The 19,899-nt window shown below is 40.5% G+C and overlaps 1 protein-coding gene and 1 long non-coding RNA gene across 2 annotated transcripts; both read left to right on the top strand.

Annotated features, from left to right (window-relative positions):
• Positions 1-843: 843 nt before the first annotated feature.
• Positions 844-3,539, top strand: supt4h1 (SPT4 homolog, DSIF elongation factor subunit). Its single transcript, NM_001304117.1, is given in 5 exon segments — positions 844-1,033; positions 1,196-1,302; positions 2,307-2,362; positions 2,737-2,790; positions 3,162-3,539. Coding segments are annotated over 5 exon segments (354 nt in total). The 5' UTR covers positions 844-964; the 3' UTR covers positions 3,230-3,539.
• A 12,552-nt stretch (positions 3,540-16,091) lies between these two features.
• On the top strand, positions 16,092-17,903 carry LOC117594766. Its single transcript, XR_004576002.1, has 2 exons — positions 16,092-16,476; positions 17,345-17,903. It is a non-coding gene; the product is annotated as an uncharacterized LOC117594766 (long non-coding RNA).
• The last annotated feature ends 1,996 nt before the right edge of the window (positions 17,904-19,899 follow it).

Raw genomic sequence — 19,899 nt, 5'->3', positions numbered from 1 at the left:
TGAAACGAGTTAAATACAGAGAGGTGTTTGAAAAATAACTGATAAAGGGTACACAGAACCTCAAACTGGGGTGAAGAGTTATCTTTCAGCATTACAACAAAGCACACAGCCAAAACACACAGCCAAAGCACACAGCCAAGACAATGCAAAATGGTTTCAGAGAAAGTTTGTGAATGTCCTTGAGTGCCCCAGTCAAAGCCTGGACTTTTTAGGCCATTAATCCCATTTAGGGAGACCTGAAGATTGCAGTTCAACAATGCTCCCCATCCAGTCTTACAAAACTTGAGAGGATCTACAAGGAAGAATGGGAGAAAATACCTAAGTCCAGGTGTGCAATGGCATACTAAAATACCCAGAATAAGAATAAACTGTGATTGCTACCGATGGCGCATCTACAAAAAAGCTTCTACTGAATAAAGTGTCTGATTACTTATGTACATGAGATATTTCTGTCTTTTATTTTCAATACATTTTCACATTTGTCTTGAAATTTGTCATCATAGCATATTGTGTAAATATTGATGGCAAAAAGCTCTGTAACACAACAAAATGTTGACAAAGTGAATGGGTCTGTATACTTTCTGAAAGCTCTGTAAATATTGATTTCGCGGGTGGTTTATTGACTGGTGAATAATGAATATTGTAACAACATACTGTCAAAAAAGATCACTGATAAAAATATTGTAAATGACAGCCTAATAATAATTGTACAGTTAAAAAGGAGTATTAGATAATGTTGATAAAGGTTTAGAAGCGGTCAATTCCTCTGAAGTAGAAAAAGTGGTTATTGCTATCACTCAGATAAGACATGAAGGAGGCATGAGAACCTGTTATTACGCAAATGCTGACGTATTTATCCCTCGCCGGAAGAGAATCGGACTCTTCGAAGCTACAAACAACTAAAACTGTTGTTTGTATTGATTCAACTGATTAAATCGTCAGATTTTTTTTTTTATCGGTCCCGATGGCTTTGGAGACTTGTCCCAAGGATCTGCGCCACTTGAGGGCATGCCTTTTATGCTCTCTTGTGAAGGTAACTCAATATAAAGCTAGCTAGCTATCAACCCCGTTAGCATAGTCGACTACTTGCTTTCAACTGGTAGGACATTCGTTTCTTGAATTGTTTACGTGAGGTTTTAAAATGGGGGTAGTGGTTAAAATGGTGTAATATTCAGTCAGTCTTTCTTCTACACAGACTATTGACCAGTTTGAATATGATGGATGTGACAACTGTGAGTCCTATCTTCAGATGAAGGGGAATCGAGAAATGGTCTATGAGTGTACAAGTTCCTCGTTTGATGGGTAAGTTCTCTAACTGTAACTGATGCTTCAGAGCTTGATTTTGGGTTAGATATGTGCAAGAGTTGTCTTGTTAAACTCTTCCCATTCGAATGTCACAATTTCCACATCTATTTGTAGCCCATGTGAAATAACTAAAAGGCTGTTGGCGTCTCATTCCATGGACCTAACATTTCCTGCTGTTGTGTTCTTGATCAGGCCACTTAATCCCAACCAAGTAGGCCACTGTATAAAACTCATCAGCCTCTCCATTGGGAATCCTGCTGAATGTGCAGGCATTTGATCCAGCTTTGGAACACTAAACAAGAGGCGAGAGACCTGCCCACTAGTAACTAAGGTTGTGGATTGTTGGCCATTCCTGTTAGAACATCTTGTACAGAAACATTGTCAGGTGAACTTGGGTGTGCATAGCCAGATTGGATAGCCTAGATCATTTAAGGAGTCTTTTATATAAAAGAAACCCTTTAAAATGTCAACCAATCAACTTAAATGTTGCTTGCAGCATGACTAATTGGCCTGTTGTCTAACGTTTTTATTTTTAGACTAGAGACCTCCCTACCTTCCTGCTGCAATAACATCTCTCCTTTAGACAAAATACACGCTAGCAGACAAACACAATGCAGAAACATTGGTTGCAGGCCTGTCCATCTTTGTCACCCCTTTGAGGAGAGGTTATGAGTGGAGGGACCTCTGGCTTTCAGTTTGGTGTTTTTTTTGGGAGGAGGGTGGTAACTCTCATCCCCCTCCCTGTTTCCTCCCAAATAAAACACCAAACTGAAAGCCAGAGGTCCCTCCAATCGTAATCTTGACGTGTACTGGTGGGTGTAGGCCTGGGTCACAGATAAGCAGCGGCTAAACAAAGAGGAATCTCAACGTGATTGCGCACCCTCCATTTTACAGCCCTGCTTCATTATTTTTTCTTGTGTGGGGGGGCCGCTATTGGCTATGGAGATAGCAGATTGATTTTAGTGCCATGTACAGACACTGCATTGTGTTTATGTTTTCAGTGTCATAGCCATGATGAGTCCCGAGGACAGCTGGGTGGCAAAGTGGCAAAGAATCAGTAAGTTTGTTGTTGTCAGACTTTGTTAGTTTCTTTCAGATATTTTCTGGAGGTTTTATTTCATTCTATTGTAATTGTACTCTATGGGTAATCAGAGAGCTTGGTGGTTCGAGCTGAGAAATCTACCGCTGTGCTGTTCAGCAAGTCTCTTAACCCAAATAGATTTTCTACATCACTTTGTATGTCTATGTAATTGTAATGTTTATAACATAAATGTGCTGTTTCTGACATTTTATCCAATTGATGTAGTTATTTCTGCTTATATTTCATGCATCGCTGGCCTCTGAAATGCCTCAGTTATGGGGCCATGATTTACCAATTGATAATGTACCATAATACACTAACGCTGTTTGTTTTTTTGTTTTCCTGTTCAGGTAACTTTAGGCCAGGTGTCTATGCTGTAACTGTGACAGGACGGCTCCCTCCCGGTATGTCCCATTCAAAGACAGTTCAAGTAGATTCTCAAAAGACTAATAGCTATTGAGAATCTTTTTAGATTAGATTCAGTTACAATGAAATGCAGTGATATTGTGCCCACTGTTGAGGCATCTTGGCATATTTGGTTAGGTGTGTCATCCAGAAATCTAAATGCTGAATCTTCTTGGATTCTTGAGCTTCTGTCAATTGGAAGAGCTATATTTCGTATTCCTAATGTCCTCTCTCCTTATGTTTTCAAAACCCATTGGAGGAAAAAGTTCAGAGGGAAGGACATTGGAAGTTTGCAGTTGAAATCTTCCATTGAATCCCATCATCTGAACATCACTCTTCTCTCAATGTTGTTGGTCCTTCTGTTTTGCAGGTGTGGTGAGAGAGCTGAAGAGCAGAGGAGTGATCTACAAATCCAGAGACACTGCTGTGAAGACATAAGCCTAGCGGTTACCATGACATCTAAACGTAAAAACAGACAACAAATCCTGTCAACACAAGCTTGTTGAGATGGATGTTGTTGGTTGTGGGGTTTTTGTAATTTTAATGTAATTTTTGTTTTGCAGCACCTAACATAACTGTCCTGTTTTTCATTTTTTTAAAGATCATGTGTTTTGTTGGTAATTGTTTTGCATGGGAAGGGTTTGCTCTCATATGGCTATAATTCCTTTCAGTGATTTCATTTACGAAGCTGGAGTGTATTTATCTTTATAATAAACTCTTCTTTTGTAAAATAAAAAAGAGAAAACCCAACAAATCTCGGGCATTGGTCTTCGATGAATTGTACAAAACCCCACTGAATAGTACATCCTCTTAACCACTTACTGCAACACTATACATGGCCACAAGGGGGGGCTGTCTAGTTAATGAAATACAATCTATTTTCTTTTTGAAGATAGGTGTAATATCCCACTACACACAGATCAGCTTTGCAAGAATTTGAGCCGTTCTGATGGAAAAAGGTGTCCCTACTCCTTGTAAGGTCCTTGATATTAATATATTGTTAGGCGTTTCCAATCTTTTTTTACAATCCTGTACTTTGAAAAAGTCAATTCAGGGGAAAACCAGGTAGCGGTTGTGGTGCAGTGCTGCTGATTTTATCTTTATCAGAGGAACCATGCACCCTCAATAACACGAGGCTACAGACACCTGAGGACAGCCAACACCATGATTCAATGCTTGTTCCTCCCTCATATTACTAGTAGACACAAGTAAGTGTCCCATCCTGTTCATAGTGAAGAATATTAAACTCATTTTACCCAATGTAGGCATATGAAACACTGCAGATCAGCGAAACTGCCTAGCCCTAGCCGTGATTAGTGTGGGGGTGTGTGTGTGGGGAGGAATTCATAGAAGATTTCAGAATAACTGATCTACTTTTGGTCCTTCGTAGGAAGTTAACCTGAGAGGAAAATAGTGTTCTTACTATTGGAGGGTAATTTAGGCTGGGATTTATTCATCCCAAACCACCAACTTCTAATAGTGAAAAGTGAACACGTCAGGGGGAATCCCGATTACCTTCTTTTCATATAACAGGGAGAAAGGGGGATTGCTGATGTCATAGATGTACCTAGCTATCTGCTTAAATGCTTAACCAGCGTTCAACATTAACGCTGGCCCGCTGGCCTGGGGCTAGTAAGACCTAACGTCGGGCCAGTAGACAAAGACATTCTGTTAGGGCTGGCCTGTTAGGGCCAGGGCCAGTGCTCAATTTCTCCATTGAAATTCATAGGATCATATTGAAACGTTAGCTTTTCATCTTTGTCACTCTTCCCGCTTCGATGTCCGCTTGTTCTCACATTAAAATGTGTCTGTGGTGCTTCTTCTCCCCCCTGGGTGTGGTACAGCACCTTTTCATCTATTTGACCAATAATATTCGATGGCTCATCTGTTTTGACCAATCTTAGTTCATAGTGCATTCTAGAGCAGGACCCAAACAGTACGAGGCAAAGCACATGCACTCATTTTAGTTTTTGTGGAAAGAACAGGTCAAAAACAATAATGGCAAGGGACACAGGTACTGCCATTCATATTGTGTGTTCCCGACGAAAGCCGATAAGACAGGGTTGTTTATTAAGGGAACACACAACTACTGAAAACACGCTCTTAAGTCCCTGCAGCATGTTGCATGTATTGTGGCCAAATGGGCTGCTGACAACCCTATGGCGGCACCAAAGAACATCTGCCTATGAATGAATGAAGTGGTGCGTAGCCAAATTGATAAATGAATTACAACTGCCTACCATGTTGAGAAGAGGGAGAAACCATTCATGGACTACATCCCTGACATACACTCACCAAAAGGATTATTAGGAACACCTGTTAAATTTCTCATTAATGCAATCATCTAATCAACCAATCACATGGCAGTTGCTTCAATGCATTTAGGGGTGTGGTCCTGGTCAAGACAATCTCCTGAACTCCAAACTGAATGTCAGAATGGGAAAGAAAGGTGATTTAAGCAATTTTGAGCGTGGCATAGTTGTTGGTGCCAGACGGGCCAGTCTGAGTATTTCACAATCTGCTCAGTTACCGGGATTTTCACGCACAACCATTTCTAGGGTTTACAAAGAATGGTGTGAAAAGGGAAAAACATCCAGTATGCGGCAGTCCTGTGGGCGAAAATGCCTTGTTGATGCTAGAGGTCAGAGGAGAAGGGGCCGACTGATTCAAGCTAATAGAAGAGCAACTTTGACTAAAATAACCACTTGTTACAACCGAGGTATGCAGCAAAGTATTTGTGAAGCCACAACACGCACAACCTTGAGGCGGATGGGTTACAACAGCAGAAGACCCCACAGAGTACCACTCATCTCCACTACAAATAGGAAAAAGAGGCAACAATTTGCACAAGCTCACCAAAATTGGACAGTTGAAGACTGGAAGAATGTTGCCTGGTCTGATGAGTCTCGATTTCTGTTGAGACATTCAGATGGTAGAGTCAGAATTTGGCGTAAACAGAATGAGAACATGGATCCATCATGCCTTGTTACCACTGTGCAGGCTGGTGGTGGTGGTGTAATGGTGTGGGGGATGTTTTCTTGGCACACTTTAGACCATGTCCATCCCTTTATGACCACCATGAACCCATCCTCTGATGGCTACTTCCAGCAGGATAATGCACCATGTCACAATGCTCTAATCATTTCAAATTGGTTTCTTGAACATGACAAAGAGTTCACTGTCCTGAAATGGCCCCCACAGTCACCAGATCTCAACCCAATAGAGCATCTTTGGGATGTGGTGGAACGGGAGCTTCGTGCCCTGGATGTGCATCCCACAAATCTCCACCAACTGCAAAATGCTATCCTATCAATATGGGCCAACATTTCTAAAGAATGCTTTCAGCACCTTGTTGAATCAATGCCACGTGGAATTAAGGCAGTTCTGAAGGCGAAAGGGGGTCAAACACAGTATTAGTATGGTGTTCCTAATAATCCTTTAGGTGAGTGTAGTCTGTTGAATAAGGATAGAGAAACCATGCAGACATGGTGTGTCGACAGTAAGTTTCATGTTAACTACGCCTGCCTGAGCGCTTGCTAGCAGTGACACACAGGATGCCAGTCAACCAACTAGTGCAAGGACTGTATTGTGATGTACACCCATCAGCCATAACATTATGACCACTCACAGGTAAAGTGAATAACACTGATCATCTCGTTTTCATGGCACCTGTCAGTGGGAGGGATTTATTGGGCAGCAAGTGAACATTCTGTCCTCAAAGTTGATGTGTTAGAAGCAGGAGAAATGGGCAAGTGTTAGGATCTGATCGACTTTGACAAGGGCCAAATTGTGATGGCTAGACGACTGGATCAGAGCATCTCCAAAACTGCAGCCCTTGTGGGGTGTTCCGGGTCTGCAGTGGCCAGTACCTAGCAAAAGAGGTCCAAGGAAGGAAAAGCGTTGAACCGGTGACAGGGTCTTGGGCGGCCATGGCTCATTGATGCATGTGGGGAGTGACAAAGGTATCACAACACACAGGGCATTGCAGTTTGTTGCATATGGGGCTGTGTAGCTGCAGACCAGTAAGGGTGCCCATGCTGACCCCCGTCCACTGCCGAAAGCATTATGGGAAGGAGGCCAGCCAGTGGAGGCAGTGTGATGCTTTGATAATGTTCTGCTGGGAAACCTTGGGTTCTGCAATTCATGTGATTGTTACTTTGATATGTACTACCTACCTTCTGAAATTGTTGCAGATCATGGGCACCCTTTCATGGCAACGGTATTCCCTGATGGCATTGACCTCTTTCAGCAGGATAATGCACCCAGCCACAAAGCAAAAATGGTTCAGGAATGGTTTGAGGAACACAACGAGTTCAAGGTGTTGATTTGGCCTCCAAATTCCCCAGATCTCAATCCAATCGAGCATCTGTGGGATGTTATGGACAAACAAGTCCGATCCATGGAGGCCCCACCTCGCAACTTACAGGATTTAAAGGATCTGCTGCTAACGTCTTGGTTCCAGATACCACAGCACACCTTCAGAGGTCTAGTGGAGTCTGTGACTTTATGGGACATGGCTGTTTTGGCTGCAAAAATATACACAATATTAGGCAGGTGGTCATAATGTTATGGCTGATCGGTGTATAAAGAAAGGGAGATTTGATTGCAGTTGTGCATTTTAACTAACAGTTTGAAGGTGGCTTGATATGGAGAACATAGACTTATTCGTCTTTGAGGGACAGACGACCAGTCGCTCCTTCTACCACAAATCATACACATTAACTGCCTGAGCTTTATTGATGCATTTTGAACCTTCCTTCAGATCGAAATATAGTGTATGAAATCAGTCAAAAATTATTTTTGACTTACTGTAATGGCTCCAGATAAAAGAGAAAAAGGCTAAACTTTATTTTGAGGTTTTGTATATGGCTAGGTATAGAATAAAGGTTAGGTTGAGGTTAAGTTTAGGGTTAGGATAAGGAATACATATAAGGTTAGCTTTAGTAGATATTTGAAATGTCTGTAGGTGGTCTGTTAAGCACCTACAGATGGACAACCGGAAGGGATATAATCCATTGAATACATTACTTTGTATTATATGGTGAGATTGTGATATTTTCATTATCTCAGAATGGGATCCCTAGACCAAGTCTGAGAACCCCTTCCCTAGATTATATTTCTATTGTTCTCATACTCGTGCCATTTCCACCCCGATGACCTCACATATGAGAATGCAGCCTTTTGTCCCCCCTTTAAGAATATTGCTGTTAAATGAACATGGAATATACACTAAATATTCACGTATTTTGGATCACTAACAATTAATGTATAAAAAAATCATTTGGACAACAACTATGATACTAAATGTAACCTGACAGATAGTGGCGAATGAATGTTTCTGCATTTTTGACTTCCTGGGCTGTTTCAGCAACTATGTAAAACCACAGGTGTGATAAACAGTTTGCTCGCTGTCTCTCCCGGTAAGAGCAGCATGCATATCAGAGTGCAGAATGCCGCCTTTCAACTCTCGTGCACATACACAAACCACAGGAGCTGAAGAGCTGTCTTAGAGGTATTGCCCCGCCAAAATTATAAAATATGTCATTGTTTGACTGAAGAGTAGAGGCATTCAGCAGAACAGGCCTATATCTAACATAAGATATTCTATTGTAACGTCTTCATTCATAAGCTCCATTGCAGGGATGAACTTCACAGCTCCAGTTGCCATATACCAGAAATGTATTACCAGAGACAATGGAGGCCTTCTGAGCTTGAAATGAAAACTTGTTCTTAGAGTATGGTTAAGTTCTTTTTAAAGTGACAATTTTGGATATCTTTAAGTTCTCCAGTAGTGGCATTCTTAGGGTATATTTAAGTTCTCCAGTAGTGGCATTCTTAGGGTATATTTAAGTTCTCCAGTAGTGGCATTCTTAGGGTATATTTAAGTTCTCCAGTAGTGAAAGACTTAGGGTATATTTAAGTTCTCCAGTAGTGGCATTCTTAGGGTATATTTAAGTTCTCCAGTAGTGGCATTCTTAGGGTATATTTAAGTTCTCCAGTAGTGGCATTCTTAGGGTATATTTTAGTTCTTCAGTAGTAGCATTCTTAGGGTATATTTAAGTTCTCCAGTAGTGAAAGACTTAGGGTATATTTAAGTTCTCCAGTAGTGGCATTCTTAGGGTATGTTTAAGTTCTCCAGTAGTGGCATTCTTAGGGTATATTTAAGTTCTCCAGTAGTGGCATTCTTAGGGTATGTTTAAGTTCTCCAGTAGTGGCATTCTTAGGGTATATTTAAGTTCTCCAGTAGTGGCATTCTTAGGGTATATTTAAGTTCTCCAGTAGTGGCATTCTTAGGGTATATTTAAGTTCTTCAGTAGTGGCATTCTTAGGGTATATTTTAGTTCTTCAGTAGTGAAAGACTTACGGTATATTTAAGTTCTCCAGTAGTGGCATTCTTAGGGTATATTTAAGTTCTTCAGTAGTGGCATTCTTAGGGTATATTTAAGTTCTTCAGTAGTGAAAGACTTAGGGTATATTTAAGTTCTCCAGTAGTGGCATTCATAGGGTATATTTAAGTTCTCCAGTAGGGGCATTCTTAGGGTATATTTAAGTTTTTCAGTAGTGACATTCTTAGGGTATATTTAAGTTATCCAGTAGTGAAAGACTTACGGTATATTTAAGTTCTCCAGTAGTGGCATTCATAGGGTATATTTAAGTTCTCCAGTAGTGGCATTCTTAGGGTATATTTAAGTTCTCCAGTAGTGAAAGACTTAGGGTATATTTAAGTTCTCCAGTAGTGGCATTCTTAGGGTATATTTAAGTTCTCCAGTAGTGGCATTCTTAGGGTATATTTAAGTTCTCCAGTAGTGGCATTCTTAGGGTATATTTAAGTTCTCCAGTAGTGGCATTCTTAGGGTATATTTAAGTTCTTCAGTAGTGGCATTCTTAGGGTATATTTAAGTTCTCCAGTAGTGGCATTCTTAGGGTATATTTAAGTTCTTCAGTAGTGGCATTCTTAGGGTATATTTAAGTTCTCCAGTAGTGGCATTCTTAGGGTATATTTAAGTTCTCCAGTAGTGGCATTCTTAGGGTATATTTAAGTTCTTCAGTAGTGGCATTCTTAGGGTATATTTAAGTTCTCCAGTAGTGGCATTCTTAGGGTATATTTAAGTTCTCCAGTAGTGGCATTCTTAGGGTATATTTAAGTTCTTCAGTAGTAGCATTCTTAGGGTATATTTACGTTCTTCAGTAGTGGCATTCTTAAGGTATGTTTAAGTTCTCCAGTAGTGGCATTCTTAGGGTATATTTAAGTTCTTCAGTAGTGAAAGACTTAGGGTATATTTAAGTTCTCCAGCAGTGGCATTCTTATGGTATATTTAAGTTCTCCAGTAGTGGCATTCTTAGGGTATATTTAAGTTCTTCAGTAGTGGCATTCTTAGGGTATATTTAAGTTCTCCAGTAGTGGCATTCTTAGGGTATATTTAAGTTCTTCAATAGTGGCATTCTTAGGGTATATTTTAGTTCTTCAGTAGTAGCATTCTTAGGGTATATTTAAGTTCTTCAGTAGTGGCATTCTTAGGGTATATTTAAGTTCTTCAGTAGTGGCATTCTTAGGGTATATTTTAGTTCTTCAGTAGTAGCATTCTTAGGGTATATTTAAGTTCTTCAGTAGTGGCATTCTTAGGGTATATTGAAGTTCTTCAGTAGTGAAAGACTTAGGGTATATTTAAGTTATTCAGTAGTGGCATTCTTAGGGTATATTTAAGTTCTTCAGTAGTGGCATTCTTAGTGTAGCTACATTTTTCAATAACGAAATTCTTAAGGTACCTTAAGTACTTCAAGGGTTGTCGAGTTGCCTTGATTCAATGTGCCTTCATGTTTCTACTAATTAGTTACCTGCAGTTCTGGCCTACCTGAAAAAACATCCTCTTTATTTTAAGCAGACCAGTCTGACATACTTCTGCATACTCTTTCTGTAATAAAAGGGGAAGTATATTCAGATCACTTGATAAAGCTGCCATTCTTGAACACATAGCTGCAAAGCTCTCTGAACAACAAGCATCGGTGGTCAGGGATGGCTGCTAGTCAAATGTGAATGTTCTTCAACCCGCCTTGTGGTTTCACTTCAGCTTCTTCTGGGAGGGGGTGGGTGGTTGAGGCCACTGAAGGCTTCTAGGACACTCAACGCTTTTCAACCTGTGGTCCGCGGGCCGCTGGTTCTCAGCTGGGGGATGCAGATGCTTAGAGAAATGACTTAAACATTTCAAAGATCCTTTTTGAATACTTTTTTTCTCCCAAAAAAATATATCGTAAAAATCCATATGATTCTTAGTAATAACGATTGCTCTCGATTTCGTTCACTGATATAATGTACTGTAAATATGAGCTGCAAGATATTTTATTTTGTTCTCTGGAAGAAGTTTGACACCACTGTTTTTGGTGAGTATACACTCAATTTCTTACTTGGGTACCAATGCCGTCTCCACCCTTTGTCACTATCTGTGTAGTATGTTCTATGTGTGTAGTATGTTCTATGTGTGTAGTATGTTCTATGTGTGTAGTAGGTTCTATGTGTGTAGTAGGTTCTATGTGTGTAGTATGTTCTATGTGTGTAGTATGTTCTATACATTTCCTATCACATTTAGCATTGCTCTACTGAGTAGACACTATGTTAGTTGAGTCATTTCCTGAAACCAGTTGGAAACACGATGCTGCACAGTGGGTTAAATGAAAACTGATGCATCCTTTGATCAGCACTGTGGTACAGAAACCCTTTTCAACCAGGTAGGCGCTGTTCGACTGGGAGACTCATCATCCGTTGTGCCCCGCCCACTTGCAGATGGCACAACCCCTGTGGTTAATGAGGTCATCAGACTCCGCCTTCCTCAGGCAAAGGAAATCGCGCTCTCTTTTGTCTGCCTGTCACAAGGCCACACGAGGCTACAAGGCCAGGTCTCATTGGTGGCTGATGATTGGTTTTGCCCTTATTTGGACATTTCTAATGTCTATCAGCATCTCGAAGGGCATGTATCAATTCAATCTATCGTTGATGGGTATTTGTCAGCTAGACCTCATATTGGCCTTACATTTTTTTATTTTAAGCAGAGGTTGTGTTATCTACCGTGCGTCATTCGATTTGAAAGCCCTGAAAAAACAGGAAACCAGCTTCTACAAATATCTTACATAATGTCTGATATGGTATCCTCTCATTATAGACTTAAGCTATGGCAACTTGTACGGTGGGATGCTGAACAGAACAATGAAGGCAGCCTGGCCGACTGAATATCACAACAGCAGCACACACTGAGACGCATGCATTTACATGAACTGTTGCTCGTGACTGTTTCATAATGGATGATGAAACTTCCTCTTTTTAGGAGTACTCAGAACAGCTACAGAGCTGAGGGAATGGGGGTTTGGCCAAATAAATGAATGTTTTATCATTTAATACAACATCTAAAGTACCAGGATTACAGTGGAGATAACATGATAAATGATCCAATTCTAATCTGTGTAAATGATTATTAATTGTTAGTTCGATTTTCCAAAGTTTCCAATTTGCAATTGTGGACTCTCCACAGAAATGCAACCTTCGCACGCTATCTAACACCCATGCTATCTTTCTGTACAAAAACATGACAGTAACCTAAATACTTTGACATTTAAGTCATTTAGCAGAGCTATATTTAACTCTTATCCTGAGCGACTTACAGTTGTGAGTGGATACATTTTCACACGTTTCTCATACTGACCCACATCAGTATCAAACCCACAACCATGGGTATCAAACCCACAACCATGGGTATCAAACCCACAACCAACTGAGCTACAAATAACCTAAATACTGAACTATGGGCTATGGGCTATTACAAAAGTCATTTTGAATTGTGTTTTGTGGGCAGCGTGAATATCAACAGTTATTAAAGAAGATGTTTCTTATGCTTTGATAGTTTCATCTGAGCCACAAAATTAATTGAATTCATTAGCTTTAATTTTTGGTTGAGATTTAGTGAATATGATATAATATAAGTTAGTGGACAATTTTTACAGCATTGTAAATGTGATTGTGAATTGTGAAGACAAATATTAACAAAAAAGGTGACGAAATATACCGTGTATTGTGGCATCAATTTAAGTAATATGTTGGATTAACATCTTAATCTGAATCCAAAGAATGTTAAATAATTCTAAAAGAAAAGAAAAAACAGTTGTTAATGCAAATCGGTATATAAATTAGAACGGCAGAACGGGATACTGCTTCATCCAAAAAAGATTTACAATAGTAAATCTTATATATATATATAGATATTTGAAGTCACACATTTGATTAACTAAAATCCAAAGATTTTACTCCTACGGAATGATAGGGTCATTACATCTATGGCTGACTTCAAATGGTGGTGGTGCCAGGATAATATATACTATGTGCAGGACAAAAAATATATTTGTTAGTATTAAAACATTTAACAATTCAAATCAATATGCAGTTTTTCAAGAAATAGGTAGATTCACATATTCACATGTCCACCTCAAAAAGAATCAGACTTTCTGGTTGATTTACTTCCTGCAATCCCAACTGTGTTTCGAACATAGATTTGTTACAATAGAAAACTACAACAAAACAATGTTGATAAAAGACGTTTGTGCGTAGTGGGATTTTGGGGGCTATGAGGGCCGCGGTTGGGGGCTATGAGGCCCGCGGTTGGGGGCTATGAGGGCCGCGGTTGGGGGCTATGAGGGCCGCGGTTGGGGGCTATGAGGGCCGTGGTTGGGGGCTATGAGGGCCGCGGTTGGGGGCTATGAGGGCCGCGGTTGGGGGCTATGAGGGCTGCGGTTGGGGGCTATGAGGGCCGCGGTTGGGGGCTATGAGGGCCGTGGTTGGGGGCTATGAGGGCTGAAGTTAGCTACAGGGTGAGGCTTTGTGTGCCTCCACAAAGACACCTAAACGGGCCTGGTCACATGTTGCACTCTACATAGAGATCAGGGTGTCAACTGAGGTTCACCGTACGAGAGGGCCCATCCAGTGAGGACAAGGGGAGGCAGGGGAGGGGAAATGGCTGCCTGCCCAGATAAGGTCTATCTCTCTATGGACAGTGGAGGTCTCTGCTAGCCTGCTTTGTGATCATCAACCAGGCATTAACAGATCAATACCTCTCTTGCCCTCATAGAGACGGCTAATAACTAGCAGCCTCAGTTCTGGTTGTAGTACCCACTATAAAACCTGGCTATAATTCTCACTATAGTACTGGGTTATAGTACCCACTATTGTACCTGGCTACACTACCCACATATTGAGTACGATGTCCAGTTGTAGACATGGTGTGCATAAATGTTGTGGGGCTAGGGTAGTCCTGGTTTATATCAGTTCAGAGCTGTACAGATGCACTAGAACAGGGTTACTCAACTCTTACCCAATGAGGGCCGGAGCCTGCTGGTTTTCCGTTCCGCTTCATCATTAATGTCCCAGTTCTAAATAGGTCCCTGATTAGAGGGCTGCATTGGGAAAATGGAGTGAAACTGACGTTGAGGTCCGGAGTTTGAGGGCACTAGATTGATCCAGATAATGGGTCTGTTGACCATTCCAATCCTTTTTGGGACCATTGGAAGACGTGTCTTGACCCAATTAAATGATCCACACATGAATTTCTTCTTGAATATAACTCTGGTCAAATGTCAAGTTTCAACACCCACAGACCCATTCATTCATTTCAGTTCACATCACTGACCCCGCCCCTTTTCCCTCCCACTAGCTGCCCACCTCCCAGTTGCCATGGTTACAAACCGCTCCACCGTGTTCCGTAGAGCTGAGAGAGTTGCTGTGTCGGAGGGGAATTGAAACTTTTTTGTCCTTTCAGCTGTGAACAGCGAAAGTGGGGCGGGGGGGGTGGGGGGGGGGGGTAAAACAAACTGTAGAGTGGAAAATAAAAAGCAGTTTTCCTTCCAGCCAAACCCATAACAACCCAAACTCCAAGGTCTATAGAGATCAAAAGCTCTCTGCAGAGCTCAGTTCCACTTGATTATGTCCATAGGTCAACTTGACACAAATTCTACTAACACATTAATTGAATAGAAAAATCAGTAGGCAAAAAAGTACAAGTATAAATAGTAAAAAAAATTATAATAATAATAAACAAATATTTCATATATATATAAGAAACAGGTTATCAAGTTTGATTGCATTGGAACAAATTGATTAACAAGCTGATGTCCCCCCCAATGGCTTTTATACAATGTTTTAATGTAAAACATTAAGGCATTTAAACACAATGAATGAAACGCAAGTTAATGAATGTAACCCCCCCCCCCAGAAACAGAAATACCAACTTTTCTTTTCTCATGTGTACATTTCTAGTTCTGTTGTGTGGTTCAGTCAGCCCCTCCCCCACTTCCTCTGTCTCGTTAGGAGCTGGGTGTTAGAGCCAGCAAGAGCCCTGGTAACAGGTTTTTTTTATTTTTATTTTTTTTTAAACATGTGTTTCTGCTGTCTGTGGCTATGTACCATAGCGGGGTCTTTTCGCAAAGGAGGCCAAAGAGGACGAGCTACTTCACTGTACAATTCAATATAAAAAAATGCGTCTGTACACTATAAATGTACAAATATTACCCTATGCCATACCATACCATACCATACCCTATGCATACAATATATTGCATACCATTTTCAAGTTGAGTACAAATACATCAATATAGCAGTGACATACAAAAAACTATAACAAAATGTGCCATTGTCAAACTGTGGCTGTGGACAAGAGCGCCATGTTAAATGACTGAAATGTAATTGGCTTAGAAGACACCTTCATCCAAAGCTGCTTACAGAAGTTGTTTTCCTTAAACAACCGTTGCAGTAAACAAGAGATAACACAAAACCTGCTGAATATCTGAACGAGTGTCTTCACCCCAAGACCACTAAATGGTACCTTCACTGGTCAGATTAGTACAAAGTCACCCCCCACTCGTCTCACAAGTCATTCTGGTAGATAAAAAGTGCTACGCTGTTTTATACCGGCCATGTGAAGAGGCATATGAGCATACAAGCTTGTCTGTCCTCTGTCGGACTCTCATCATTCAAACATTTGAGTTGTTTTTTTTAACATCCCGATCAGATGGCAGCATGGTTACAAACGCCTAGGGGAGGTAAAAAGGAGATAAGAAAAGACTGGTGGTCTTTCACAAAAAAGGAACATGATAGCTTGATAAAGTGCTGAGGTGGTGCTAGACTAGAAGAGGGGGATAACAGTCCTGATGCCCCTCAGTGTTTTTCCCCCACTGGTATATCAGTTACTTTAGTTGATACATCTGTTAAATCACAAACCGTGTATTGACAGTTATTGACACATTAACCTTCCCCAATTGGCTAAATTTCTTAGCAGGAAGGTTCATCAAAGAACGTTCAAATTGGACGGAGGGGCATATTAGACAGTCCTCGTGGATTCTGGATGCCGAAGGGGTTTGATTATCAAATGAACGAGTGTGGATTAAAGGCTGACAGGTCTGTAGTGTTACTTCATTGACCTGATAGCGGTAAACTGCATCTGCAAGACAGTAAGACAGAAAGACAGGAAGGAGAAAGCATGTCTGTGACTGTTGGACCTCTTCCTGTGGTTAACACCACGTGGGCCCAGGGGTTAAAAAGGAGACGACTTCTTCTTCTTCATCCTCTTCTTCTAGGACAGGGAGAAGAAACCAGCCCTCATGAACACTGGACGAGTTCTTCGCTTTTCACAAACTTGGGAGCCATCGGTCAGGTATAGTATGAAAATAATATTGTATTACCTTTACAATATTTTACTAGGGTATAGTTGTTGAATTTTTTCGTGAGCTTTTGGAATTTAAATTGTAGAATTTGGGGAGAATTTAGGAAGTCAAATCTTAAATTGATCCTTTAACTGTAACAATGTACCATTGTCAGTATGGGCTATTGGTAAGCCACAATACAAACTTTGTTTTTCTACTGAAAATCATAATTAATTTAAAATGAAGAAACCACACCAAATGTTCACTTAGAATTGAAAAATTTCTAAAACGGGAACTGAGATTGTAAATTCAATACATTTTGTCATATTTTACATTTACAATTTGTATTGAATGAAAAGTTAGTATAGAAAAATATAACAATCTTTATTGCTGTAAAGTTATGAGAATACTTTAATGCATTTATACTTCACCGGTTTTTATTGTGAAAAAAGCTTACTCATGCAAGACAAAATGGCTCCCAACAGCTACTGCTACAGTAGACTGATCTTAGATCAGTACAATGGTGTTTTTTCCCTTTCAAGTATAAAGCAACACTTCGGGCACTGTTACAGAACCTTAACTTGCATGTTGTTTTCCCTTTAATTTCAACCTCCTTTATTAATTTTTTTTAACTCTTTGACATTGTAAAATCCATTTTTTTATATTCTTGAAAATATGTAAAACATTTAGTATTCAGCATTAAATGCAAAAAAAATATTTTGGAATATCTTACAATTGTACACGTTCTAGGTTATTTTTATTAGTAAGCAATACATTTGTGTTTGTGAGCGGGAGTGTGTGTGTATATGTGTGTGTGTGTGTGTGACGTCTGGGTGGGGCTACATAGTGAGAGCCGTTCTGTGTATCTGGTTCCGTCAGAGGCAGGTGCATGAGAAGACGGAAGCCGTGCGGACGACGACAACGGAGGAAGTACAGTGCAGTCATCCATAAAGTAGAAAGCACTACTAAACTCCTCGCCACAGTGTAGTGTTTCCTACTTTATGGATGAGTGTACTGTTGTCTACGGTGACCATGGCAGAGGACCCAAAATGGCGCCCGCCGAGAAATACTGTGTTCGCATACAGGAAGAGGAAAAAGAGGAACCTGCTTTGTCTCATGTTGTGGCGGCGTACACAGCCCAGAGTGTCCCTCCCATTCAGTTCACATGGGCTCTGTACACACACAGCACTGAGCTAAGCTGGCAACACCTCATGGTTCTCATGGTTAAAAATGTGTGGGATATATTACATTTGTGTATTGAATTGTGTGAGTGTTTTGAATGCTTCAAACTGTAGATCTGGACATGTGAATTTTGGTGGAACTTGTCTTGCTTGGTCTAGGTTTTAATTTAGAAATGTATGATGCACTTGCATACATCTGTATTGGTGAAAGTATTTACTCAGTTACTGAAGAATGAAATAAAATCATATTTCTTTTACTTTCTGTCTATTGTATGCATTTCAATTTTGTTCAGTCCATTCAACAGAGTCAAACCTTACATTTGCATCATAATCCATGGCACAACTGCTTTTATGTGAAAATATACTTTATTCCTGTAAAAAGATCCATATTGAAAGAAATCGCCACAATTTCAAGTCAACAAGTGCGCTACTAGGAAGTTGATCCTCAAATCAACACCACGGCCTCCACATGCAACAAGACATCTGAAAAACAATATTAACAAAATCAAAACAAAGACATATTTACAGGTGAGCTTTTCCCAACAAAAAAAAAAACGGGGTAATAAAAACCGTAATATACAAAAGGTAAATCTTCCATACATACAGGACAGGAGAGACAGAAAACGTTCCCCTCATTATAGGAGAATAGGGTCACACCTCCTTGTCCCAAAACTCCAACAGAGACTCAAAGTTACTTGGCTGTACATTATTACAGACACTCCTAACACCCCTTCATTATCCAGACTTGGCTGTACATTATTACAGACACTCCTAACACCCCTTCATTATCCAGACTTGGCTGAATCGACAATTGATCAGACAACTAAAATGTTCCAAACATAATGCCGAGTGGACGTCGGCCCTACACATGAACACACACAACAACAAATAAATAAGGCCAAAGATGGATACAACAATGGTATAATAACACATGCAGTCAATAGTCAAAGAAGTGTAAACAACGTATTAAGACTAAACAAGGTCTTGTAAGGCTAAATATTATAATAGTATATAAACTGCTGGCTAAAATGCCTGCTAACACTTAACAGGGTCTCATTTGGATAGTGCAGGAGGAGGGTTGACAGAACCCATGGGGGACCAGACAGGGACTGGAGCACTAGAAAACATTCCTAAAGCTTGCCATAAACATGTGTGCTAGCAGCTTCCTGACTTACAGGTTAGAGCGGGTATATCTGGGTGCGTTGGTACATTGAAGGCCGTGAAGGAATACACATTTCTAGTCTACTTTGAGCCACATTACAGGACACCATCATAGACACAGACCTCTACTGCCTTTCACAATCATTCAAGTCCAGCTCAAAAGTGGCGCAACAATTGTGTCTTGGTCATCATCCTTCATTCATTATTAGCATTTCCTGTTATTTGTTATTCTCCCTTTTGAATTTATAACACTGAAAAACAAAAAAAAAAAAGAACGAAAACAAAATCAAATCCAAAAACACCTGGAGTCAGATTTGATTAGACTCCGCCCTCTGCTGGGGCTGATCCAATGGGTTACAAGCATTGTTCCAGATGTTGCAGATAGAACAGTGGGCTACAGACATGTCAACTTAGGCTGTTATTAGGTAGAACATTCTACATCAGTTCTATGCTGCGTATTTCTATCTCAGTGAACATGCCCCTGGTGTTCGATGCTTGGTCTTTCCCTGTTACGGTAACAAACACGGCACCGTTGTTTTGGCAAGAATTGTCCTCTGCCGTTCCACAGCCACAGACAGATCTGAATGACTAAAACTAGTTTCACCTGAGAAAAGATTCAAATGCTGCAACGGCCCACAATGGAAACACATGCACTAACATCGTCTGGGACACCTTCAGAAAAACTATCGCTGTGTATTATTGTACACTGAACAGTTGAATCTAGCCAGGTTACAGTGCAACCATTGGTTGGGTTGTTCATCATGCTAACGTACATTTCAAATGTATAAGAGTTGCTAATCTTGTTCATGGTACTTATGGCACTCCTAAAACGGAGGAAAAGAAACATCTCAAATCAAAGCTGACAGACGGAATTAGGCTGGGTTCAAAACACTACACGCCATGGCCATTTGTCAATGTCACGGTCTTCACCTTCTACTCCCTTGAACATGCTCCAACAATTCTTTATGAGGAGGCTGCAATGAGGTTGGATTATCCATTTGAGAAATGGCCTATGACACTACAGTGACAGGAACTGACACACCACACACACACACCACACATAGCCAAACAAACGTGTGTGTATCTTCATGG

Source organism: Esox lucius, chromosome 7 (assembly GCF_011004845.1).
Source record: "Esox lucius isolate fEsoLuc1 chromosome 7, fEsoLuc1.pri, whole genome shotgun sequence".
Classification (NCBI taxonomy): Eukaryota; Metazoa; Chordata; class Actinopteri; order Esociformes; family Esocidae; genus Esox; species Esox lucius.
The sequence above is the reverse complement of the archived record's forward strand: the minus strand, read 5'-3'. Positions and strand labels throughout refer to the sequence as shown.